This window comes from Cryptomeria japonica, chromosome 6 (assembly GCF_030272615.1).
Source record: "Cryptomeria japonica chromosome 6, Sugi_1.0, whole genome shotgun sequence".
Classification (NCBI taxonomy): Eukaryota; Viridiplantae; Streptophyta; class Pinopsida; order Cupressales; family Cupressaceae; genus Cryptomeria; species Cryptomeria japonica.
The window spans coordinates 505,108,516-505,135,743 of record NC_081410.1 but is presented as its reverse complement, the minus strand read 5'-3'; the positions used below and the strand labels follow the sequence as shown (position 1 = coordinate 505,135,743).

At 37.9% G+C, this 27,228-nt stretch overlaps 1 protein-coding gene across 1 annotated transcript in view; it reads right to left on the bottom strand.

Annotated features, from left to right (window-relative positions):
* LOC131052830 (ATP phosphoribosyltransferase 2, chloroplastic) overlaps positions 1–27,228 on the bottom strand; it is a 116,621-nt gene that overhangs the window by 61,636 nt on the left and 27,757 nt on the right. Inside the window, exon 2 of the mRNA XM_057987454.2 lies at positions 21,066–21,125. Within this exon, the coding sequence (XP_057843437.1) occupies positions 21,066–21,125 (60 nt within the window). The remainder of the gene's footprint in view (positions 1–21,065; positions 21,126–27,228) is intronic.

The following is a 27,228-nucleotide window of genomic DNA, read 5'->3' as shown; positions in this document are numbered from 1 at the left end:
AAGGGTTTTGTTTCCACATCATGTTGAAATCCCGCCCAAGACCGTTGACAAATGTTGAAAATGCAAATGAAGTTTGAGGGAGCGCTGTTGCATCTTACCCTTGAAATCCTGCCCATCTCATCAACCAAGAAAAGGTTTTACAGTTTGAGTAAGAGTTTATGTGATCCAAGGAGGTAAATCAAATGAGGAACTTGATCAAGAGCCCTTCAAAGGTGTCAAGGGGAGATTCATCAATAACATGGAAGATTGACATCAAGGCTCAACAACATGAACTTTTTAGGATGAAGAAAATGCAACTACAACAAGAACAATACAAGTGAAGCAATCAAGTTTCGACAATGCAAAATGAGATCAAGAACTAAGATTGCATACAGAATAAATTTTCACAATCTTGAATTTCCTCCAGAAATCCAAGAATTATTGCTAGTACAACAATGGAGATACTCCCTACATCGTACGCAGGATGGTCAGGTATGAACAACATGAAAAAGTTCAAGTCGATAGTAAGAAAGTCAGATGCAAACATCATCAAGGAAAGAGCAAGATGAATTCCCTAACTTGAAGATGGAAATGCATCACATGGAGGCAAATTTCCAAGTGTAAAGGTGAAAGGGTGAATGTGATCAAGGAATGAGGATAATTGCAAAAGAGTTAGTCAAAGCTAGAGAGGCATCGAGATGATACAATTTGGGAATATGTCCCATTACCTCCACATAATGTTGAGCAAGTTGGATAATGTTGAGTATCAAGAGATATTGCTCAATCACACTTCGTGATGATCTACAAGATGAGCAAGCTGAGGTGGCGCCTAGTCATTGTTCCACCAATCAAAAGATTCCAAGTCAAAATGTTCAGATGCAATGTACCTGACTCACCCTATGGAGGCACAAAATTCAAGATACCTAACCTCATTTTCTATTGGTTTGCATTCGATGTGGAACATATGTCAAATCAAATGTAATTTTCTCATTGGCCGAAAAGGAGTTTGTTGTAACAAACAATAATTAGTGTTCATTTTGTAACCTCGTCCATTGATTAGAGCATCAATCTGAGCCATTCAATTGTATTGAGAGCATTATAAAAGGCCTAAATCTCTCAATGTAAAGGTTAATAGTGGAGTAATAGAGAATAGTTAGTAGTTGATAGTTGATCAATAGACATTAGATAGCAGATAGCTAGAGTACAGTAGGAGAAAAGGAGATTGTTGCCAAGACTTTGTTGCAAGAAACATATCATTTTCATTGAAGATATGGTGAATTTCATGTGTTGATTTAACATTTGCATGGTCTCTACTTCTCATTTGTTTTAATGTTGATTAGATGGATGGAAGTTATTGTGGATGATTAATGGTGAAATTCGCATGTTCATACTACTTGTATTTTGCTGATTGCTAAATACTTTTCGTGGTCAACTGAACTCTTTATATAAGCTCAACTTCGATTGCTACTCACTCATTGATATGCGTCACATTGATGGTGTCTATGTTGTTGATGGTGATCTGAACATCATAAGGTTACCTTAGAAGATTGCACTAGCTTTGTGGAGTTATTCTTTGCATGGCAAAGCAAAGTCTAGTAGAGTTTCACTAAGTCGTTCATAGTCTCTTGTATTCTTACGATTAGATTAGCTTTCTTAACCCTTAATTCCTTTAGCTATTTGTTTTCCATGTTAAGTAAATTTCCACATTTCAGCAGCATTCAAGCAACTTCGTGCAAAACGTAAGTCTCCTTTGTGATTCCAGCAAATCACATCACAATTGTTGAGCTATCTACACGTCCAGACCTGACTATCGGAATCTTGGAGTCGTCTTGTTTGATCACATTGTTTAGCATCCGAGAGGTCTTTGTTCAAGAGAGGATAGAATACTTAGTATTTTATTTTGTGTTGCATAGTGCATAGAAAACACATCAACAGACAGCATGTCTACAAACCCACTTATACAAGTCACATCCGCCTGTCTTAAAAGGAAACTGCATGTATTTAAAACGAAAACTTGAAAAGCAGAGTTGAAGAAGGCTTGATTGGTGCTGAATGCAGTAGTCTGCTTAGACCCAAGAAGGTGATCCCTGCAACACAGATCCATACATCACACTATGATCACCTGCATTAAAAAGTCAACCACCAGAGTCTGCACAATTGCAGCAATGGACCAAATGTGTCTGCTAACCTGCTTACTCATGCTCCTTCTATGCCACTGACAAATTTACACCAGGAAGACTACCGAGACCTTCCTGTTCATGCTTGTCTATTGAACATGTATATTTGCAAAGTGATGAATAAAAAGATCTGTGTATAGCACTTAGAGGACTGCAAAAGTAATCTTTGGTAGCAAACATACTTTCAAAATGCAACAAAGTTGTAAGATCACAAGTACCAAGATGTAACTGCCAACCTGCCCCTCATGCTCCCCAACGCCCATACTTAATTGCAAATGATTAGCTAGATAATTGAGAGTCCATATGTTATTGCTGGTGACAACTTTCATCTAAGGAGTCTGACAGTCAACACAAAAATTAATAGTTCTCCATAGACTTCGTACAACATAGTATCTCTTACCTCCACACTAGAGATGGTAATGGGATTAAACATAAGACCCTTTACTGGATCCTCATCTAATTTTCAGCTCAGCCAGAATGTTAAGCAACCCAGTCTCATTAGCCATCTGCATATCATATTTTTTTCAAATCAATCTTCAGCTTCTCACATATTGTGTTCATCCTCCTATCCTGTACAGTCTTCTTCTCATGTTTTTGAAGCTTCCACATTTTATCCAACAAACACACAACCCCAATTTCAACTTGTTGCATATCCTCATGGAATTGCTTAGTATTGCTTGTGATGACAAAATTATATAGAAACTAACTTATATTTTATTCTATCGACTAGAGTGCCTTGGATCTTTCACAGATTGGAGGACAAAGTCTACAAAAAATGTTACCCAGCCTAGCGAAAAGCTGAGCCCTGAATAGTTTAGTGTGTGGTAAGCAGAATTTGCCAAAATATTGCAATTAATTGTAATTAATCAGATATCGGACCATTCATCAGCTCAGATCACCAATTTTATTTAAACACAGGCACATTTGTGCAGCAAAAAAATCATTAATAAATCACAAAATAATCACAGATAAATCATCATAAATATGCTTATATAATTTAATTTTTTTAATTTTCTGACCAATTTTTTCCTTGCTCACTGGTATGAAAACCAAGGCTGCCAATTTTTCCCTCCAATTGTGGATGTGATTCCTAAGGCTGGCTTAATCACAAATAAAGTTCAAATTTTTCATCTGGTTTTTCAATTTGCCTGTAAAATACTTTTTTTTAAATAGTGTCAAAACTTTATTTATACATTGTCTAATTATTGCTTTATAGGCTCAACACCCATATTTTTTGAAGGGTTTGGAGCTTGGTTTAAACTTTAAAGCAATAAAATAATGTGAAATAGCATGCACCGTGAAGGTCCATGTGGCATAAAGGGGTCATCACTCCTTCACCTTGCTAGGGGCTGCCATCCCTAGAGCTCTGCTCTGCTTTTAAAAAGCCAAAAAAATTAGCTACACTCGATGGAAAACCAATGATTTTCCGTTTGTTTGGAATGAAATCAAAAGAACATTAGCTAATTCTCTATTTTTTACATCTTGCTGAATTTTTTAATTTGCTAAATTTCTCCAATTAATTTAAAAAATCTTTATCTTTTGGCTTGCTAATTTATTCCAAAGAGAGATTTTTGCTACAGTGGGTTGATGGTTGATTACTTAAAAAAAAAAATCATCCTTCATGCCATTGACTAGAGCTCTCTCCTAAAATTCCAAGGCTTGCCAATTTATCTTTTGGCCTTCCAATTTATTCCAAACAAAGATTTTTGCTACAGTGGGTTCATGGTTGCTCACTTCAAAAAAAAATTCATCCTTAATGCCATCAACTAGATCTCTCTTCTAAAATTCCAAGGCTCAGGTCCACATTTTGTACTTCCATCTATAAGGACAGAGATGTTCAATATCTTCTCCAACTTCAAGTCATCAACAAGGCCTATGTAAGAAGAGTCAACATCATTTAAAAAGGAATAGTGGATCATTTTTTTAATTTTGTTCTCTAGTAATCCTTTCAAGAAGTGTCCTCCCCATTCACTGGTTTGAGGCTTCTACAAGATCCTAAACCTCCGCCCACATTTTGGTGAGATTCAAACATCCAATAACAAGACAATGTCAAATAATAACAAAAACACACATAAATACAATTGAGATCAAACCACACAATAACCCTTGTAGAAGAAGCCATTCCAAACAATATATCCAACTCAAGATCCAATCTGAATCAATGTTCCTCATACTAGAGATACCTCTCATGATGATATAAGCCTCCTATAAATAGACTTTCTGCTAATGATAACAATGGGTGGTAGACCAATGATTCCAACAAAGGCTGAGTAATTTTAAAAGCCATTGCTATGACTGATTATAGCTAAAGCTTAAATATGCATGTAACATGTCAACTACTCCATCACCAATCTACATCATCATATTATACGCCCAGGTATGTAACACTACGTCCATAAGGAATGCTTTTTGGTGTGACAATACCTCAAGAGAAAGTCTATTAGTATATTGAACATTGGGATATCTTGGCCCACAAACACATTTAATGGTAATTTCTACATATTGTTGCTATTATTTAGTATCTTCTATTATTGGATGCTTGAATCTCACTGAGTGGTATCAAAATATGTTACACCAAGTTTCTAGGATGGGGACAGAAGGTTGTGGGGGAATGTGTTTCTAGAACAGTAGGAAGGGGGGCCTTTTTTAGGGGACGGCAGGGATCAAAAGAAAAAGGAGGAAATATCGATTAGTTATAAATAAGGCATTAATCATATACATTATAGATTCTACAACAAAACTTAGGAAGATCACCTAAGACATTTGGGCGACGTTTTGGGCATTCTAGAAGAATAATATCTATTCACCTAAGAATCCAAATGTGAGTTTGGTATGACTGAAAATTTTTATTTGGGGCATGTAATCAGCACTCGAGAAGTGCAAGTTGATCAAGATAAGATTTGATCCATTTGGATTGGCCCTCTCCAAAAACATTAACTCAATTGAGAAGATTCTTCGATCTTTGCAGCTACTACCAAAAATTTGTGAAGGGATTTTTTCAGTTAGCATTTCCATTGACTGATTTGATAAAAAATGGGGCTTTGACATGGTCTAATTCAGCGGAACAAACTTTTGAAAACTCAAAGAGGTGATGAGTTTTTGACCAGCATTAGTGTTGATGTGTAGCTAGGTCGGATCCCTTCTAGGACCGACCTAGTACACCTAAATGCTAATTGGCCTGTCGGCCTTAGCATTTTGGCAGCTTACTTTGTATGTTAACTCAAATTGGGGCAGGCCCTATTTGGGCGATTGATTTAATTTGTAACTTGTAAGACTCGTTGATATGTATCTTGTAGATGGGTCCTGACCCATATGTAACTTGTGAATTCAAATTATATCTTGGTGCCAAAATATGCAAGGCCGACCAAGGGATAATGATGAGCATCATATCATATATAAGCAATGTAACCAAGGATCACAAGACACAACATCTATCCTATCATATGCGAACTATCTCTGATTAATAGCAGCATCATCAAGCGAGTTATATCTGCATTGGCAAATCCGTCTAAGGGAGCAAATTGGAGTTCTCAAGCTGGGCGATCATCCTCAAGGTTGAGCGAACTTGCATACCAAGCTGGGCGAACATTACCTAAGGCTGAGCAAATACCATCTTGGGCTTCCAAACTTGTTCAAGGGCTTGTGAAGTATGTCAAGGCTGCCGAATTACGTCTCAGCTTGACAGTGACCTGCATATACACACTGTCTTCCAGATTCAGATAAGTTTTGCTATAGTTGATGTGTGCCCTAAGATGGGTGAAGTTGTGATCTGCCACTGTGTTATTGTTCAATCTGATCTGAGACATTTCTTGCTGGGTTTTTCACCTCCAAGAGGGAGGTTTTCCCAGGGTATCACTGTGTTATGTGTGCATTTCATGTTTTCTGTTTCTTACTGTCAATCTGATTGCTAAAACTAACATGGTATCAGAGCTAGGTTCGAATTAGGAGTAATTAGATTGATTGTAGTTGTTCCTCCTCTTCCTATTTGCTCTTATCACTTCATTCGAAATGTTGAACAGTCTCAGGGTTGAAGATAGATTGGATGGTGCATCCAACTTCACGTCAAGGAGATTCCGTATCATGCTTGCATTGAATGGAAGTGATCTTGCAGACTTTGTGGAGAGATCATCCATTGAACCTGAGGCAGAAGAGGAATAGACTTCATGGAGGAAGAAAGATTTTCAAGCTCAGAGAATGCTGGTTGACTCCATGAAGGATCATATTGTACTGATCATCTCCAAGCTGAAGACTGCCAGCGAAATGTTCAAGACATTGGAAGAGATGTACGAAATCAACAACACCAGCCGTGCCCAAGCTTTGAAGCAGCAGCTTCATCACATCAAGATGATGAAAGGTGAATCTGTCATAGCATACTTCATGAGGATTTCTGATTTCAGAGATCAGCTCTCATCCATTGGGAAGGTTGTTGATGACAGTGACTTGACCATGCTTACTCTCAATGGTCTTCCGACATCTTGGGAGTCTTACATTCAAGGAATTAGTGCAAGATCAGAACTTCCCAAGTTCAATCGTTTGAGAACAGATTGCATACAAGAAGAGTCATGGTTGATAGCAAGAGGAATTGAGCGTGATCATTATGATGTAGAAAATCAAGTCCTTGCTTCGCATATGGATAAAGGCAAAGGAAGAAAGTGGGATAGAGACAGAGATTCAGATCTTGCCCCTAAATCAAAAAGGAAGAAGGACATATCTCACATCCAGTGCTTTAAGTGTGACATGTATGGTCATTTTGCTCGAGATTGCAAATTTAGGTCTACTCCTCTTGCTTCTTCTGCAGAAATTGGCATAGGGACATCTCAGGAGGAGCAAAGGTCAAATGACGACTTTCTTTTCTAAAAGGAGGAAATGTCAAAGGGAGCTTGTTAGGCTCAGAGGGAGCCAGTTTCTTTCAGCTTCAGAGGAAGCCACATCTTTTGGTTAATGCATTCTTCTCTGGGATAAGTTTGAGGTGAAAGCCCTCGTTCCACCCTCTGCGAGTAGGTATGGTGGATCCACCCTCTGCGAGTAGGCATGGTGGTAATGCACTCTTCTCTGGGAGAAGTTTGAGGTGAAAGCCCTCTTCCACCCTCTGTGAGTAGGCATGGTGGGCCCACCCTCTGCGAGTAGGTATGGTGGGTATCATGGAAGAAATTCCATATTGTGTTTGTTCACCCTCTGGGAGTAGCTACGGTGAACGTCTTATGTGTTGCATCCATGGGAGTAGCCATGGTGGTAGTCACTATGTGACTTGTTCAAAAGGAATCCTCCCTAGCCAAGAGGGAGTGTTGATGTGTAGCTAGGTCGGATCCCTTCTAGGGCCGACCTAGTACACCTAAATGCTAATTGGCTTGTCGGCCTTAGCATTTTGGCAGCTTACTTTGTATGTTAACTCAAATTGGGGCAGGCCCTATTTGGGCGATTGATTTAACTCGTAACTTGTAAGACTCATTGATATGTATCTTGTAGATGGGTCCTGACCCATATGTAACTTGTGAATTCAAATTATATCTTGGCGCCAAAATATGCAAGGCCGACCAAGGGATAATGATGAGCATCGTATCATATATATGCAATGTAACCAAGGATCACAAGACACAACACAAGCGAATTATCTATCCTCTCATATGCGAACTATCTCTGATTAATAGCAGCATCATCAAGCAAATTATATCTGCATTGGCAAATCCGTCTAAAGCAGCGAATTGGAGTTCTCAAGTTGGGCAATCATCCTTAAGGTTGAGCGAACTTGCATACCAAACTGCGTGAATATTACCTAAGGCTGAGCAAATACCATCCTGGGCTGCCGAACTTGTTCAAGGGCTTGTGAAGTATGTCAAGGCTGCCAAATTCTGTCTCAGATTGACAGTGACCTGCATATACACTCTGTCTTCCAGATTCAGATAAGTTTTGCTATAGTTGATGTGGCCTTAAGACGGGTGAAGTTGTAATCTGCCACTGTGTTATTGTTCAATCTGATCTGAGACATTTCTTGTTGGGTTTTTCACCTCCAAGAGGGAGGTTTTCCCAAGGTATCACTGTGTTATGTGTGCATTTCATGTTTTCTGTTTCTTAGTGTCAATCTGATTGCTAAAACTAACAATTAGCCATTCAATAATTTCCTCTTTGTTTTCTATTAGAATGTGGTGCTTCTATGGAAGGGATTGAAGTTGTTTTGATGCAAAATAAGCATCCTATTGCTTTTGAAATCCACAAAATCAAAAGGATTGAAAGAGAGTTTTCGGTTTATGACAACGAAATGTTGGCCATCATGCATGCTTTGGTAAATATTAGGCACTACCCCGTTTGTGGTGAACACTAAAGACTAATCACAAAAGTTTGAAATACTTTTTAAGTCAAAAGGATCTCAATGAAAGACAGCAAAAATGGGTAAGTAAATGTCAAGCTTACAATTTTGATATTGAATATGCAAAGTAGAAAAAAATAGTTGTCAATGCATTGTCTAGAAAACCCACTCTATGTTCTTTGATGGAAATTACAGCAGATCGGAAGGTTCAAATTTTGACCAAAAATTCTAAAAACACTTTTGTCATTGACATATTGGAAGGAAAATTGAAGGATGATAGGTATGTAATGTAATAAACTCAACCCACACAAGCATAGAGTCTTTTCAGTGCCCATAACTAAAATGAAAGTTAAGATTTTAAGGGCTGTTAATAATACTCCTTTGGCTGGTCATCAGAAGTATTTTAAGACTAATTCGTGAAAGATTTAAATCAAAAGGATTGATGGACAACATCCTTCAGCATACCAAAGAGTGTCTAGTTTGCCAAAAGAACAAGACAGAAAAATCATTTCCAGCTGATTTATTGCAAGCCCTACCCATTCCAAATCAAAAATGGAAAAGTATTTCAATGGACTTCATCACTGAACTCCCTAAGGTGCAAGGTAAGAACTGCATTTATGTTGCAGTGGCCAGACCCACAAAGAATACACATTTCTTTTTCATTTCTTCAGATTACAAGGTACATCAAGTTGCTAATTTGTTTTTCAAAGATAAGTTAAGGCTCCACAAGTTGACTAAAAATATTGTGAGTGATCAAGATAGTCAGTTCCTAAGATTGTTGTGGTGGGAAATATTTTATTTGATAGGAACTGAACTTACTCTTAGCACAAGCTACCACCCTCAAACTAATGTGCAAATTGAGGTTGTCAATAAATGGATGGAAGGCTACTTAAAGAATTAGATATCTAGTCATCAAATGGCTCTACTTGGGAGCACATTGTTACAAAACCACCAATCACAAGTCTATTGCAATGACACCATTTATGGCTTTGTATGGCTATGAGGCTTGTACTTTCATTGACATTATTATTTTTGACAATAGGGTCAAGATATCTTGAAAACTCTCAAAGACAACCTCCATCATACTCAAAATCTGTAATCTCCCCATTTCCTAGGTTAGTATCTTTCGTAGAGGTTAGCCTATTAGCAAGGGCTTCCGTAGGCTAATATAGTGGACAGGGAACCCATACGGGATCTTCTAGCCTTTATAGGGGGCCTTTGTGGCATTTCTAGAGCTCAGAGCAAGTTTCCTATTTTTTAGGAGGTCTCCTATTTTTTTGGGGAAGACACATCCAAGGTTCATGGAGCCTTGCAGAGGGCTTTATGAGCCTTTTGAGATGTTCAGAGACAGTCTCCTATTTTTTAGGAGGATCCCTATTTTTAAGGAGACTAGAAGATGGCCTGTTATGCATTATTTCAGATGGTCCGCGACAATTTCCTATCTTTTAGGAAGAATTCCTATTTTTGAGGAAACTGGCAGTTGGTCTGCTATAGTTGGACATCACCCGAGGACCAGGTGCAGCATCAGTTCTTAGTTGGAGAGGTCAAGTGATGGTTTCAGAATAAAAATTAAAATACTAGTTATTTTATAGTTGACTTTGATGCTTTAATTTAATATATTAAAGTTACTTTATAAAGTGACTTTAGAATAATTTAAGTTACTTTTAAATAATTCATAAAGTAACTTTATTATTTTATTAATAAAGTGGCATATTTAAGTCATTAAATATTGCAATGAAGTGGACGACCTTTATGGAGAAATAAAGTGGAAAAAAATAAAATAAACATTACAATGTTTATTTAAAAGTAATTTGAAGGGCCCATGAGGAGGTCCGACATCCTAGGGTAAGAGTAAATTTAAGTTATTTAAGTTTATTAAATCATGAGCAAACCCTAAAAAAGGGTGTTAGGGTTTGAGGAGTAATAAAATAACATTTGGCCTTCATTTGGATTATCTTTTGAAAATCATTATTTCGGAGTTTGGCTTTTCAGCTTGGAGGTGAAGAGGAGGGTTTCTCCGAACCAGCTATCAGAAGAGAACGATTTTCTCTTTGATTTAGTGGCCCACAGGTGTGGAAGATCACCCAAGGGTTACTTGCAAGAAACTTCACACAAAGGTTTCAACTGTGCTTATTTGAATTCAGATTTGTAGGATTTTTTTCAGTAACAGGTTTAATAGGAGGTTTGGGCATGAAATTTGTGAAGACTTTGAAGACTATCTACATAGATTATCTTCTCTAACCCTTATAACCTATGCTATCACTAGGCTCGATTCCTTTTGCTTGATAAGAACTTGTTGATACTTGAATCCTATTTGCAAAGCCCTTATCCTCCATAACAAAAACAAATAGGAATTTTTTCTTGAGACTAGGAACAAATGACACATCATCAAACTTCATAGAGCTACCTAATTGTAGTTGAAAGAAAATTTTACCAATTCCTACTACTAGATACTTGGCACCATTATCAAGATCAACCTGAACTCCAAAGTTATGTTCCCTTAAATTGGTAAAAAATTGTCGAATCGGCATTATATGCCTCAATGCCACACAATCCACATACCAAGCATTCCTCAGAGTCATACTAGTAGAAAGACAAGATATCATTGAGAAATCCTTTTCAAAATAGGCAACAAAATCATTCCATATAAATCTCTACAAAGGCTGCCACTTCCTAGTGATCTTGCTTCCTATTGTGACATTTTCACACATCGCCCCATTGCAAATGGGGACCCCCTACTTTTTAGGCCCTCTCGATCTTTTGGCTTTTGTTTGTTGGGTCTCTTTGCAGTAGTTTCGTTAGTCTCCGCAATTTGCAGGTGTTTGGGCATCAGTTTGATCTAGTCTGCAGCTTGTTTGAGCAAATTTGGCTTAAGTTTGGAGTCTGTTTTGTTCATTTTAGGGTTTCATCCTTCAAACTTGGATTTGAGGCCTTTCCTTTAGGGTTTTGGAAAAATTGAACGTTGTATTGGAATCAAGACCCTTTAAGAAACCCGCTAGTGAAATTTGAGTGAATTCTGAGCAACTTTCTATTTTTAGAAAGTTCCTATTTTTTAGGGATTTCACTACTTCCCGTATTGTCCTTATTTCGTCGAAAATCAAACTTACTATTTTTAGTAAGTGTCTATGCATCTTGTTTTGCCCTAATCCTAACATTTTGAAACACTTACTATTTTGGGAAAGTCTATTTTTGGCAGGTACTTCACAAGGCTCCTGGCACTGAAGACTGAGCATTCCTAAACATTTCTAAATCTGGAAAGTGTGAAAAAGCAGGCTAACTGATCAGAAAATGGCTGTGTGGACTCCCATTCCAAAAGTGGAAAGCCTTGAAAATCCTCTAAGTCTAGCAAAACCCTACTCCAATTCCAAAGATGGCATCCTGATCTGGGAATGAGCAAAAATGGCTAAGTTTGGGTAAATAACCAAGCGAAATTTCCTCACCCATCAAAGTTCCATTCAAGGAAGTTGGGTGCCAAAAGACTGTCATGGAGGATTATTCCTTCATGACTAAATTCCATGGCATAGCCATTTTGGTGCTCAAGAGAGAGTATGGGCGCTAAAGAGGGGTGGTGGAGGAATTTTCCTCCACCCCCAATTTTCCTTCACACTGCCAAGATAGCACCCAAGTGCAGTTGAGGGTGCCAAAGAGAGGGGGTCATGGTAAGGTCAATGATTGTCAAGAATCCTCCATAAGTGAGTTTTTGCGCCCAAGGTTGTCAAGAACCCTCCATAAGTGAGTTCTAGCGCTCAGTCAAGTCCTTGGGCACCAAATGGAGGGTGCCAAACTTTGAAAATCCCACCAAAACATCAAGATCACGCCCAGGTCAGGGAAAGAAGGTCGAATCCAAAGGCATCATGGAAAGCTCAAGCAGGGTAAAATTCCTTCACTATATGATTTCCACGCCCAAGTCCAAGTTATGAGTGTTGGGTGGAGGTAAGAAGGAAAAGCCAAGAATTGCAAAAATCTTCCACAAGGGGGTCTTGGCACCCAAGTGTAGAGGAGAGCGCTAGAATGGGGGTATGGAGGATATTTTCTTCCTTGAGCAAAATTCCTTGATCACATGAAAATTCCACCCAATCTAGGAGTTGGGCGCCAAAAGGGAGGTGTCAAGGAAAAGGTCAAACAAGTTAAATTCTTCCTCATGTGAATTCCACACCCAAGTTTGACAAGCAAATTCCATGACATGCGAATTGGAAGTCCAAGATAAGTTGAAAAGAAAAATTCCCCCAAGAAAATTTTGAAAAATTCTATTTCAGGCATGAAAATTCTTCCTGGATTAGATTTTATCTCTCTATAAATTTCTCTCCAGGGGTTTCTTGCCAAGTGGTAACCAAGTCAACGCATGTTGAGGTAGTGAAGCATCTTTTTGCATGTAGCCGTCACATTTAAGGCATTATGGCTGATTATTTTGCATGCAGCCGTTGCATGGGAGATGATGGGCATTTATGGCAGTGTGAGCAGTTTTGCATGGAGGAATCTTTATTGCACAATGGGCGATCTTTTGCATGAGGGTGCATTCATTGCACAGTGGGCACTTTTTGAATGTAATGGTTAATTAATGCTTTATGGATGCAATTTTTGGTAGGATTGTAATTAATTTTATATGGGCATAATGGACATTTATTGTTGATTCCCACCTTGTTGCACCATGTGTGGAGAATCTTTCAAGGAAAACCCTAATTAGGGTTTTCCGTGTAGTCGTGGCTTGAAGCCTATATAAAGGGGTGACCCCCTCATTTGTAAAGGGAGAAGAGATTGATTCTGAGATTGTTGCGATAAGTTGTGAAGTAGCAAACTTAATATATTGTTCAATTTGATGGTGTATTCTTGTTCTATTTTATGACTTGCATGGTCTCACTCTCTTCACTTAGAATAGATTTGCTTTCAAGTTGTTAGATGAACAAGATTTGATGAGATTGTTTATGGTGCAAGCCCTTGCTCATACCTTTGGTTAGTAGCTGATTGTTACTAACCTTGCAAGGTTAGTCTAAGCCTTTTATATGTGTGAACCTAACTTCAATCATCGGGTGGATATTGTTTTATGATGGTGTGCATTGGTGGTGTGAAAAATTACTGCACAACCTTTTAAGATTGCACCGCCTTTGTGTAGTTGTCTTCTAGTGCCGAAGCAAAGTGTGGTTCGGTTTCACTTGAGCAATCCCTGTCTCCTTATTCTTCGCTTTAGATTGGATTAGAATAGCGTCTCTAAACCCTTCCCATTTACTTTCCGCATATCTTGAACCCAAAAAATTCTAAAAACAAGCCATTCAAAGCTAAATCATTCGCAAGTAAATTCCTTGAAAGTTGTAAAATTGTCTGATCTTCTTCGAGTGTACGTAAGGCCCCTTGGATTACTAGTATATCACATCAGCCAATTGAGTCACGTCTGTTGTATATAGGAACCTTGGAGTCAATAGTCTGATCTTCCTGCAATCTTAGCACACAATCGCACTTTGATCAAGAGAGAGTGAAGTGACTGTTAGGCAACTTTATTTTGTGTTCGACGTTGTCATAAAAAACATGTCAACACATCCCTTTGTCCTTATCTAAACACTTTGATGCATAACGACCAAACTTGTGATAAATGAAGCACTAGATTTTACTCAAGTCCTTTCTTGGTCGTGACAATGAATCCTCATCCTTACCCTTCCTAATGCTCGTTCTCATTATCCAAATGAAAAGCCCCTTATCATGGGTCTAAAACTAATAGTGTTACTGGTTCAGTAGGTGTTGCTACTATAGGTGCCTTTGCCTTTCCTACTACTAGTGATGCTATTGTAATTGGTACTACTCCTACTTCATATGCTATTGGGTTCCCATGTCCTTTATTTCCCTTTATCTGTCCAAACAAGCCTAAAATATCATCACCACCCTTTTTACTAGCTTTCAACTCCATTCAAGTTTCCTCCTATATGGTCACACACAGTCTATCAAAGGAAGGAACTTGGGAACCTGGGGATTCCGGAGTTCGGGGTTTGAGGAATAAGGAACTTGGGAACCTGGGGGTTCCGGAGTTCTGGGGTAGAAGAACTAGGAACTTGGGAACCTGGGGGTTTCGGAGTTCCGGGTTTGAGGAATAAGGAACTTGGGAACTTGGGGGTTCCAAAGTTGAAGACTTAGGAACTTGGGAACCTAGGGGTTCCGAAGTTGAAGACTTAGGAACTTCCTTCTGACAAGACAACACTTCACACTTCATAATTCCATTGCTTTTCTCCTTGATCAACTGGGGCAGCGCTGGTCCATGGAACATATCTCTGATCAGTTCTCACTGATGGACCAAGGGTGTCATGAAATGACAACAGAAACCAGAACACCTTGTAGCACCATTTCCTCACTCAAGAGTAGCACAAAACTATCAGCAACACATCACTTCATCATCATGCTTCTAATCATCATCTTAATACTTCTAACCAGAGAAACGGAAATCGCCTAGAATCGCCCAAACTCGGCAAGTCCGAGTCCGAGTCACCCCCCACGAGTTCAGCAAACTCGGACTCGACCGAGTCTAGGGGGCAAACTCGCCAACTCGGCGAGTTTGCCCCAAAATCACCCAAACTCGCGAGTCCCGTCGTGCAAACTCGGTCGGCGCTAGGCATGAAAAAAGGCATTCAAAAAACACATTTTTAAAAGTTTTTTTAAGTTGTTTTTTTTTTTTGCTTTATTGTCCACTGATTGAGTCAACCACGTAGATATAGAGGCTAAGGCTGTAGCCATGGTAGAGGAGGAGCAAAGAGCACGAGCAGAGACAAGAGAGCCAGAGGCAGATAGTGACACAGATATTCCTGATGTTGGTGAGGTTGGCATGGTGTCACGGGGAGAGGCTATGGCTGCCAAATCATCCAGGACCTACCTTAGACGCAGGGGGCCGGGGTCGGGGGATGCAGACTCCTCTGAGCCATAGGCTTGTAGTTGTATTTACCTTTGATATTTGTATGGAACATTTGATGGTGATCATATGATGACATGGATTTTTTATTCCATGAGTTTTGTAATATTGTATACATTTGACAATATTTATATATCTATGTTTGTTATTTCCTTCAGCTACAATTTGCGTTTATGCTTATGTGATTGATGTATACTTGTGTATGTAATCAAATGAGCCGAGTTTGATGATGTTAGTGTGTCTTTAAGGTGTATTCAATAAAGAGTGCATGAAACAAGTTTTAAATCTTTAAAAATCTCTAAATTTCTTGAGTTTTTCACTTTGTCGAGTCTGACTCCAAGTTCCGAGTCCGCGTCCAAGTCAGCCTTGCTGAGTCCAAGCCGAGTCCAAGTCCCGTTTCTTTGCTTCTAACCCTCATCTAAATATAATATCATCAAGATAACATCTCTGTAACCACCATCAACAGCATCAACACAACATACTGAGTGTAGACATCAACACCAAAGGTGGACATCCACAACAAAGAACATCTTTAATCACCAACCATATGCAATAGACATCAATGACAACAAACTACAACAATCTCCATTAGACAGCACAATACATCAGCAACATATACTTCCATCAGCATATCCTTAATGACACAACACAAGCAAAGGGTTGACACCAATGGACAACACCATAATTGCACTAACAATCTCCAATATCCTCCACAACATTGAGGGTTGACATCAATGACAACAACTACCAACACTATCATCCTTACATCCTCCAACCACTACAATTAATCTACCAAGAGCTCTAGGCAACTACCTATTGTGACGTTTTCACACATCGCCCCATTGTAAACGGGGACCCCCTACTTTTTAGGCCCTTAAGGTCTTTTGGCTTTGTTTTTTGGGGTCTTTTTTGCAGCAATCTCTTTAGTTTGCGATTGTTCAAGGGTCAAATTGATTAGGTCTTCTTTTCGTTTGAGCGAGTTTGGTGAAGTCTAGGGCCTGGTTTTGTCTTTTTTAGGGTTTCTGCCTTTTGTCCTAGATTTTAGGGGTTTCTGTTAGGGTTTTGTTTCTGTTAGGGTTTTGAAGAAACTAAGCATGCAACTGGAATCGGACCTTTCAAGGAACCTCCCAGTAAAATTTGAGCCAAAACTGAGCAACTTTCTATTTTTATAAAGTTCCTATTTTTTAGGGATTTTATTGAGTCCCGGATTGGTCTAATTTTTCCAAAAATCAAACTTACTATTTTTAGTAAGTTTCTATTTTTAGTAAGTGTTTTTCTGACCTATTTTGCCCAAACCTTGACATTTTAAAACACTTACTATTTGGGAAAATCTATTTTTGGCAGGATCTTCACAGGAAAACACTGAAAGCTAAATATCTCTAAAGACACTGAAGACTGAACTTTCCTGAAGACCATTTCTAAATCCGGAAGAGTCAGAAGGCAGACAAGTTGGATCAAAAAATGGTTAAGTTTGGAACTCCTATTCGAGAAGAGGAAAGCATGCAAAATCATCCAAGTCCAGAAATTCACATCAATCCACCAATGTCATCCTGATCTGAAAATGGCCTGAAATTTGACTAAGTCTGAAAACTTTAAAGATCTTCCAAAATCCAAAATTTGCATTATGATTCCTATGGACCTGAAACCACTCTCAAACATCCTGACAACATATATGAAATATAACTTAAAGTATAAGAAAGGAAAAAGACATATTATATTTCATATATATATCCTAACGAAGAGCCTGGAACTTGTGAGAAGCATCAAAATCCTCCATGCATGAAGAATTCCACCCCAGGAAGTGATTGGGCGCCAGAACGGAGGAGGCAAGGATAAATGAAAAAATTGCATGAATCCTTCACATAGTGAAAATTCTGCCCCAGGAAGTGATTGGGCTCCAGAATGGAGGAGGCCAGGATAAATGAAAAAATTTCATGAATCCTCCACAAGGGTGAAAATCCGCCCAACTGTGGACTTGGGCGCCAAAATGAGGGTCTTGGGGATTCACAAAAAAATTCCATGAATCCTTCACATAGTGAAAATTCTGCCCCAGGAAGTGATTGGGCGCTAGAATGGAGGAGGCAAGGATAAATGAAAAAATTACATGAATCCTCCACAGGGGTGAAAATCCGCCCAAGATGAAGGATAGGCGCCAAAACCAAGGAGGCCTGGAGGATTCACAAAATTCACTGAATCCTCCACCAAGTCAAAATTGCGCCCAAGAAGAAGAAATTCCAAGAAAGTGAATAATAGGCTAAGTGTCGGAAATTCCTTCCTTAAGGACAAAATTCCAAGAAAGGTAAAATATTGACTAAGTGTTTGAAATTTCTTCCTTCAGGACATAGTTCTTGGAAATCATGAAAATTGGCTAAGGCATGAAGAATTTCCTTCCTCAGGGTAAGGAACAAATTCCTTTCCAAAGGAGAATTCCTCCACAACAAGAAATCACACCGAAGGATGAATTGAAGATAAAATTTCTAAGGCAAGGGAGGAATCACGGATGAACTGAACAAGAAATTTCCCCCCCAGGGAAAAAGTTGAAAAATCCATTTTCAGGGCTCAAATGACCTCCAAATTTAGAAATTTTTGAAGATATGGATACATGAGAGAATTCTCTCTCTCCTGGACCAAAACCCTAAAATTGTGGAAATTCCTAAAAAATAGGAGATGGTGGAGAATTGTTGAAAATCTCCTCTAGAGCAAGGAGAGTTCGAGAAACTTCAAGAAAAAATTCTTCATGGATCAAATTCTTCTCTCCTGAAGTTTTTTCTCTCCAAGGTTTTCTCGCCAAGTGGCAGCCGAGTCAACGGACGTTGAATTAATGAAGCATCTCTCTGCATGCAGCCATCACATTTATGGCATTATGACATATTCCTTCTGCATGCAGTCGTCACATTCAAAAGATGATGGTGCATTTATGGCATCACGGGCGATTTTTGCATGAGGGTACATTCATTGCATAGTGGGCACTTCTGGAATGTAATTAATTGTAATGGGATGGAATTAATTGTATATGGGCATGATGGGTTATTAATTGGAGATTCCCACCTTGTTGCATCTTGAGTGGAGAATCTTTAAAGCAAACCCTAATTAGGGTTTTGCATGTTATCATGGCTTGAGGCCTATATAAAGGGGTGACCCCCTTCATTTGTAAAGGAGGGAGACTTGTATGAAATTGTTGCGATAAGTTTTGGGATAATAACAGTGAAACATTGTTCTCTGATGGTGTCCACTTAAGTTATATTTTCAAGACTTGCATGGTTTCACCTTCCTCACTTAGAGAGTAGTATAGTGCTTTGATTTCAATGGAGAATGTAATGGTGTCTGATGAATTTCCATGGTTCATACTTTTTGCATCTTGCTGATTGTAAGTTGCAGTGTAAAGTTAGTCTGAGCCCCCTAAATTCGTGCTAAGTTCAATTGTGGATAGTCGTTTGGATTGCGCCGTTTTGGGTATTCAAATGTACTTTTTTGATTTGAAAATCCTCTAGCATCCCCAGGAGATTGCACCGGTTCTTGCGGAGTTGTAGTTAAACTTGGCGAAGCAGAGCTTGGTTTATTTGGAATTTGTCCACCAGAGTACTATTCATTGTTATCACTGCTCTTAGGAGTAGATTTAGATCCTTTTGAACCCTTTCCCTTTTACTTTCAGTTCATTTTAGTCCGTTAGAAGCAGCAGATCCGCCATATCCGATGATGGAGTTCCAGCCACAACAGAGAAGTGAAAGAACGATGCAAACGTAAGGCCCCTTGGATTACCAACAATCACATCAGCCAACTGAGTCACGTCCGTAACATAAAGGAACCTTGGAGTCGATTGTTTGAACTTTCTGCAATCTTAGCATGCAATCGTACTTTGATCAAAAGAGAGTGAAGTGACCATTAGGCAACTTTATTCTGTGTTCGAAGCTGTCATAAAAAACACGTCAACACTACCCAAGCATGAAGAACCTTTAACAAAACAAAAGATTGTGCACTGGAAGCTTTTAAAATCTGAGACATACAGAAATTACTGTAGCAATAAAACGGGTTGAAAGCATTCTTGCATTCAAGAAATCTTTTGGCTAGTAGAATCCCTTCTAACAAAGATAGTGAAGCATGCTAGGTGATATTAACTAGAGGCCCAGAAGAACTGAGAGAACCCTTCTCAAGGGAAGCAGCATCTAAGGACAGCATGTAGATTTTGCTCCTTCCTTTCAATTTTCAAACAAAAACACTCACCTTCTTCTCCCCCACCACCAAGCCCCCCTTCCAAACACTAACATCTAGCCACCTTTGACTAAAGCTATATCGCCTGGGATCTTTGACAGCCTGCTCATCGTTGTTTTCACTTTCATCTGCCTCCAATCCATCTGCTTCGCCAAGCACTGACCTTTCTGCCCTACCACTTGCAAACATCATATTTTCCATTTTTATTTTGAAAAAAATTTAGTATTGTTTAAATTAAAAAAACATTAAATAATACTGTTACAAAAATACAATATATCTTATTCAAATTAAAATAAATCAAAATAGGAATCTGTTTAAAATGCATTAGTTCTTTTTTTTATTTTTTGTATTTGTTTTGTTTAAAAATTTAGAACAGTAAAAATGTAAATTTCTAACATTTGTACTTAATTAATATATTTTCCCAAATTTTATCAATCGGTCAATTTCTTTGAATTTTATCCTTGTGGATCACAAACACAAATTCAAACCTTGTGCCATAGCTTTTGTGAAAGCAAAAATAATTGTTTGTTTATCTTAAGAAACATGAAAAAGAAACCATGATATATAAAATACCATCATTTCATATCCATTATTTTTTTCATGGAAATGCATTGTTTACATAATTCTTAACACTCGCAAATGAATATAGAAAAATTCAAGAGACCCTTGAATATACAGATCACTAAGGTAAATCAAATAAATCTGTTCAATCCCATTGACTGAACTAAGTACTACAGATCATTGCACAAAAACTAATATATTTTGGAGAAATCGTTAAACCAAGTGAAAGCAGTTTAAGATTAAATACTCACATCTCAGTAGAAGGATAAATCAAATTGTATAAGCATAAAAGAATCAGATTATAAAAGTATGAGTTCATATAAGTATGAAAGAATCAAATTGTAGAAGTATGAAATTCCCATTGTCTAGGCTTGGTAAAGTAGTTACAATGTGGAATTAAAAAATTGGAAACACAAAATTGAAACAAACAGAATAATCACAGTTTTTGTATCCTTTGCACTCTATTCACATAGGCAAATCCAAACAGAGCATATCCATGAATTTTAGCATTTTGATACATGTAAATGAAATACATTTCAGACAAGACTCTGAAAATATCTATATTAGTGCAAAAGGAGTTTGCACCTTCTGTTATTGTATCCATTTTTTGTCGATTTCTTAAGGATGCCAGCTAAGACAACTCCTTATTGCCACTGGCACATATAAAGGAATAAATTCCCCAAGATAAGAAATGGATGAAGTTCACTAACTTGATCTCTAAAAAAATATCACCATATTTAATTCATATAAGGTTCAAATGTTTAAAGCTTCAAGCCATGTCATTCAGCTAAGGGAAGGGAGCTTTACCTGAGTTCTTTCTAATAAGTTTTGCAAGTGCACTGGGAACTACCCCGTGAGTATTTCAAAAGATGAGATTTTCTAAAAATAAACATAAAGCACTTGTCAAGAACATCCTAGAGAGGAACTCAACTTAAAGCTAAATACTCACCCCAGGAATATCTGCTACATATTGTCGAGGATTAACCTGCCGTACTGCAAGTTGACAATCCTGCCAAGACAAACCGACTTCTCATGTTAATCTTCAACATTATACATAAAACAATTATGTACCTTACACAACTAATATTATCAAAGTAAATGTCCATTACACAACAACATCAAATCGCATCTGATGTGTTTGTGAAGTTCGTAAAATTCGATATCTCTAAGCAATCCATTGAATTACAAGAGTCTTTTAGAAAGACTTATAAACATTCCTCACACACATTTTTAGCATTGTCACTTTTCCCTAAAAATTGAACAAATAATCTGCCCCACATAGGAAGTCATCAAATTTTTACATTAAGATAGGATCAGATGTTATAAAAAAATAACACTATAAAGAACATAGGAATTATCCTGTGCATTTGTTTCTTTTGACGGTATTGTTCCATTCAATTGGTTGTATATAACAGATCTGATATTTCCTGCTTGGTGGATTTGTCTTTAGTGGACATAGAGGACTATGTTTTCAATGGCTGATAAATTTTTTGAATGAAGGTTTTTACCAAAAAAAAAGGTTTGTCAAAATTCTTCTAAATAACCTACATTGAATTTCCAGTAAGCTACCTCTCACGTTTGAATCTCTATATAGATTGCAATCAATTAATTATACTAACAAAATACATAAACAAATATCAAACTACCCTTCATAATAATTTATCTTGGATTTTTCTGTTCAACGTTTCAAGTGAGCTATCTCACATTTTGATCTAAAATGCAATCAACTGATCATATTTACAAACCACATTAACCTCCCCCATTAAAGGGGTAATCACAAATAAGAAGCTATACAAATTTGAGTGAATGGCTTCCTCTTAAGGAAGGTGCCCTAAAGTTGAACTTCAATGGTGCTTCATATGGCAATCTGTGTATCGTAGGCAAAGGGTTTTTATTGTGCAACCATAAGGATGCCTTTGTGAAAGATAGTCTCTCTTTCTAGGCTCTTAACAAACGATGCAAAAGCTGTAGATCTTCTTGGAAGAACTGAATTAGCTAAATTTGTGGGATGTTTGCACCTAGAGATTAAAAGGGAACCAAACCCGTATAAGTGGTCACAATTTTGGAATTGCCCTCTCTGTCAGCTAGGCAAGCACTGCAGTCAACTAGTACCAGCAGCTACTATTCAAATAGCTCAACTGTAGCTACATATGATGGAGCTGCTGGCGGCACTCCCAGAAACAATCAGTTCTCCAATCGTTAATGCCCATAAAATTGTCCACATCCTAACCACAACCAATTTTATCCCCTTCCAATGTTAATTAAATAAAGCCAATTATTTAATTAATGTTCTCAATGGTCATCCTCTGATCATTAATTAAATACAGTTAAATCATTTATTTAATTAATTTATCATTTATCACCCTTTCCTCTATAATCCAGCCTTAATTAAATAAATTCAGCATTTATTTAATTCAGATTCACCTTTTATATCCCTATTCCCTATGCTCCAATGTTAAATAAATACAACTTATTTAGTTCTTCCGAATTCTCTCTCAAGCCTTTAGTTGACTAAAACTAATTAATCCTCTTGCAAATTCCTAAGCATACTTAAGCCACAGTCAAACTTTCCACTTCACAAGATCTTCTAATCAAATCCTATACATTCATTTCTCCAAGAAAATCCTCACCCTTCATGTCTCCAAAAAATGACTTTTTGGACTTCCACAAAGTACCTTTTTTGTTAGTCACCTTTATCTCTTTTCAAGACAGTCTTGTCCCTCCAAATAACTCTAATCCTTGCCCTCTTCAAGGGCACCAATCCCAAGGTGCCACTTAGAGGCTCCTCCTTCCTCTAATCCTCTCAAGCATCCTCAACCATTGATATCTTGGATCAATCTCAACTCTTGATCAATCATCTATCCAATCTACAAATAGACCCTCTTAGAAGCCATTTCGGTAAGCATCTTGATTGCAAAGTTATGTTATGAATTTGAGCAACCACGTAGCATCATCTCTAAAGCACGAATCCATTGAAGCACAACCACACACATCTTGTGTGTGCACAAGTTGTGGGTGAGAGAACATTTGTTTTTCTTTCATCTTTTGTTCAATTCCTTTGCTTAATTGCAGGTACAATTAGATGTAGAATAGAATTTGATTACATTGTTTGAATCCTTGTTTTGCATTCTACATATTAGTTGTTCACAATTATGTGATGAGCCGAGCCAATTTTCTATCCCAACATTTTGTGCTTTTCCCAATGTTTAATGGATAAGCATTTTGTCAAACAGTTTGCATCGGGCTTGTCTGGAATGGTTTTTTAATTGTTTAGAGAAGAAATCATAAATTGGTTTCATAGCATTAATTTTCCACACTTGCATATTGCTAGCAACATCATTAATACAAAATATTGTGGCTCAATATGGTCACAGATAATTTCTTTCCAATTATTTGTATTGCCGTTGCAAAAATGTATTACACAGAAATTTATTACAGCAATAAAACTTCAATATTAACAATGAGAAATTATACCAATATTACTTGCTGACCTGTCAAAGCATCCAAATATTCTTATCAGCAGTTTTTATGCACTCCTAATGCTTCCCACAATGGTACCACAGTCCCTGTGAAAAGTTAGACCCCTTTAGAACTTGGATGGCAGCCTTAGTGATGTGGTGGCTACCTTTTGTCTCTAATACTGATCCTTTTGGAGCCTTTGTAGGCTTTGATAGCACTTGCAATGCCTCCAAAGTCTAAAACAATGTATTGCCCTTCCTTTCCTCATCATAAAAAACGTACAGCAGCATCATCAACATGTGGAACATGGTATGCCTCCTTGTGGCCTTGGGTAAGGTACGGCTGAGCTTTGACTCCACATTAAAAATAAATTAAAAATTTATTCTTCAATTCTTAGCACCCACAGCACAGTAGCTCAGCCAATCTCATCACCAAATAATATATGTGAATGGCGCTAAATACCAGAAAATCCATTTAAAAATGTTTTCTATCTTGACAAATTGGAGAAAACAATAATTTTCTGTTTGCCTACAAACCTCTGAAAAACTATCAAAATTCAACCTGCAAAGAAGATATATCTTTCTTGCACCTAAAACTTTGAAATCTAATCCAATAGATGCACCTCTGAATCCTATACAAATCCACCAAGGTTGGCTAAAATGGGTTTTCATCCAATCAACCAAGAACCCAAAGATTTTTGTCCAAGAGTTTGCTGAACCAAAAGAAGAAGCTCTCAAAGAAACTCTCTAAGAAATGACAAGTCAAAAATGAATTGTTTTTTGGCTCTCTAACTCTTTTATATCTCATATTTGAGAAAATTACTTTATTTTCTTTCTTTTATTTCATATCCCTGCTCATAAAGTGACCCAATTTATAAATTTTCCATTGAAATAAACTAAAGTCAATTTATTAAAATAAGCAAGGAGTAGCTTTTAATTAATTAAATATAAATAATCTTGAGAAGCTTAGAACAATTTAAATTTAATTAATTAATTATTCCCCTAAAAAGCCTGAAATTATCCTATGGAAATTAAATAGGCTAAAAGGGGCACTTCCGGCTACTCAACAAAAGAGGACAATACAAGGTAAATGCTAGTGAGACACTATAGAGAGAGTTAACCAATACGTCCCTCAATTAATAGGGCTTGTAAGGATTTTATGGATTGGTGTTTGCAAAGCATTTAAGAGGAAATAAGTCTAACTGAGAGAAGTTTTGCTTCTCTTATCTTCAAACATTGCTACACAGAGAACAATATTATTGCAAACCACCTTGCAAATGTTGGGGTGGATCAATTTCCATTCACCTCCAAGTATGATGAGGTATGCAATGAATGGGACATTTCCCATTTAATTTTGGCTGAGTGAGTTCAAAGTGATCCCAAACCCTTGCCAATTTTTTGCTCAACCAATAATAATAGAATATAATGTTATTTGTGCTATATTAGCTCTCAAAGCTAACCTATAGGTGCTTGCCATATTTTCAGCATAGTTAATGACATCCCGTTGTTTCATTATGTTCTCACATGTGAGGTGAAAGTTGATTAGTAATGGTGCTTCTATCTCTCTGCAATTTTGATTTGCAATTTTGGTGTGCAGTACTTCTTCTAGAGTGTTTGTAGTTGTGGTGTCTTGCTACTATTTTGTTGACAATACGAATTGCAGAAGGGCTAGTCGTGATGCTCCCCATAAGGTGGCATATCAGATCTAAGACTTCAATGCACTTTTAACATCAACAATTATACTTCCCTCGAGTTCAAAAAGGAGATTATTGGTGCAAATGGTACAACTAATATGGTGGCACTGTGTATGTGTGCTTCTATAGCAAAAGATTTTGCTTCAAACAAGGAAGCTAAAGTTGCTGACTTAGTTGTTCATGGTTGGATACTTCATTCTCTCTTGCCAATTTGTAAGGTTTTGTGTGTAGAAGGAAGTTTTGAGGAGGAGAATATTATAACTGAGAAGAAGGTAGTAGGGAGGATGGTGTTTGGTAGCCCTTCAAAACACTTTTGAGCTTCTTATGTCTGCTCACCTTGAGGATATTTCCATTTACTGCCAAGATGTAGCATTTTATGTTAATAACTATGTTGAAATGTTCGGCAACCCCTCTCCCCCCGCCCTTGGTACACTTTAAGGCCGAGATAGCTTGGGGCTAGCCCAAGGTGCCCACGGCTAACCCTAGGACAACATGAGGTGAATATGGAGAAACCAAAGCAAAACCAAGGGCCACCTAAAAGAAAAGAAAAAAAAGGCATTTTAATTTTGCCCTTAAGTGATAAAATTGTGAGAATGGCATGTGCCAGCCATGTAGGTTTGTGTGGTTTTAAAGGCCTTAATTGTGAAATGGCCCTAGCCCTCAATCCTATTAGGGTCTCCATTCCCAGACCCCCACTAGTTGTCATCCCCAAATCTAGGCCCTTGGTTCCCTCAGTTAAGTGCAGCCAATCAAGTTAAAATGAAGTTAACAATTTGGTCTTTGTGCACTTCAACTTGCATCTCTTGTCACATAAGAAACTTGATTACAATGAGGAGGTGATGAGGAATTGGGATCTAACTCTTGAGTGTGCTGACTTAGGTGTTATTGTTACACAACTTGCCAAAATCTGTTTAGATGAGACAACTTCTACATGTGGCACGGTTGGTGGAACTGGCATTGTAACTCATCATAGTTCAAAGAACTATAACCAAATGTTCACTTTGATGCTCTCAATTAAAGTGCAATATGAAGATATTGAATATTGATTGTAATTTTCATTGTGTATTGACATTTGACAAATCACTGAAATATGATTTTGAGTATTTTCGTTTTTCCAAATTATGAGGTATTTAAATATTTTGTTTATTAGCAATAATGAGTATCACTATCGAGAAAGATTGGGAAATCATGTCATTGCAGCCCCTTTCCGGATCAAGGGTTTCTACAAGCGATTTTAGCGACGGAAATGCTCCTCTTCATGGGCATCCTCCCTTTGGGCGTTCTATGCCTACCCACAAAGCACACTAATATGGGCAATCATCATTTTCTGACAAATACGGGTGGAAAGACGGAGGTCGTGGGTTTTGAAGAGGAAATGGTCCCAACAAGGATACACCACTCAATGGTCGGGTGAATACTAGCAGAGTCAGGGGCTAGAAGGATGCAATTGGAGTATGGAGGCAAAGGAAAGAGCAGGTGGGGATGGTGTGTAGGGCAAGGTTTGAACTGAATGGGGTAAATCAAGCCAAAGCACTAGAACTGTAATGGCGGTTTTAGGAGAGGAGGTAGACAATGAAGTGGTTGAAAATGAGAGGCTTTATGCAGCTTGAGGCTTGATAGGGAGGTTTAGAGGTTTTTGGTTGAGCCTCGGTGATTTGAACATATGGATTAAAGAAATTTGGGGCCCCATTCTGATAAGAGATGTTCAAATCTTTCCGAGTGCACGGGGGATCTTTGTGGTAGTGTTTGACAATGTGCAGGACACGAATAAGATCCTCTGCAAATACCAGTGGAGTTGGGAAGATAAGTACATGCTTATGCTAAAACCATGGTACCCGACTTTCAACCTCACCACCGAATCTTTCGACAGGATGCCAATTTGGGTAAGACTTCCATATTTCCCTTTGCAACATTAGTTTGAGTCGTGCTTCAAAGCTATAGGTAATGCCTTGGGTAGATT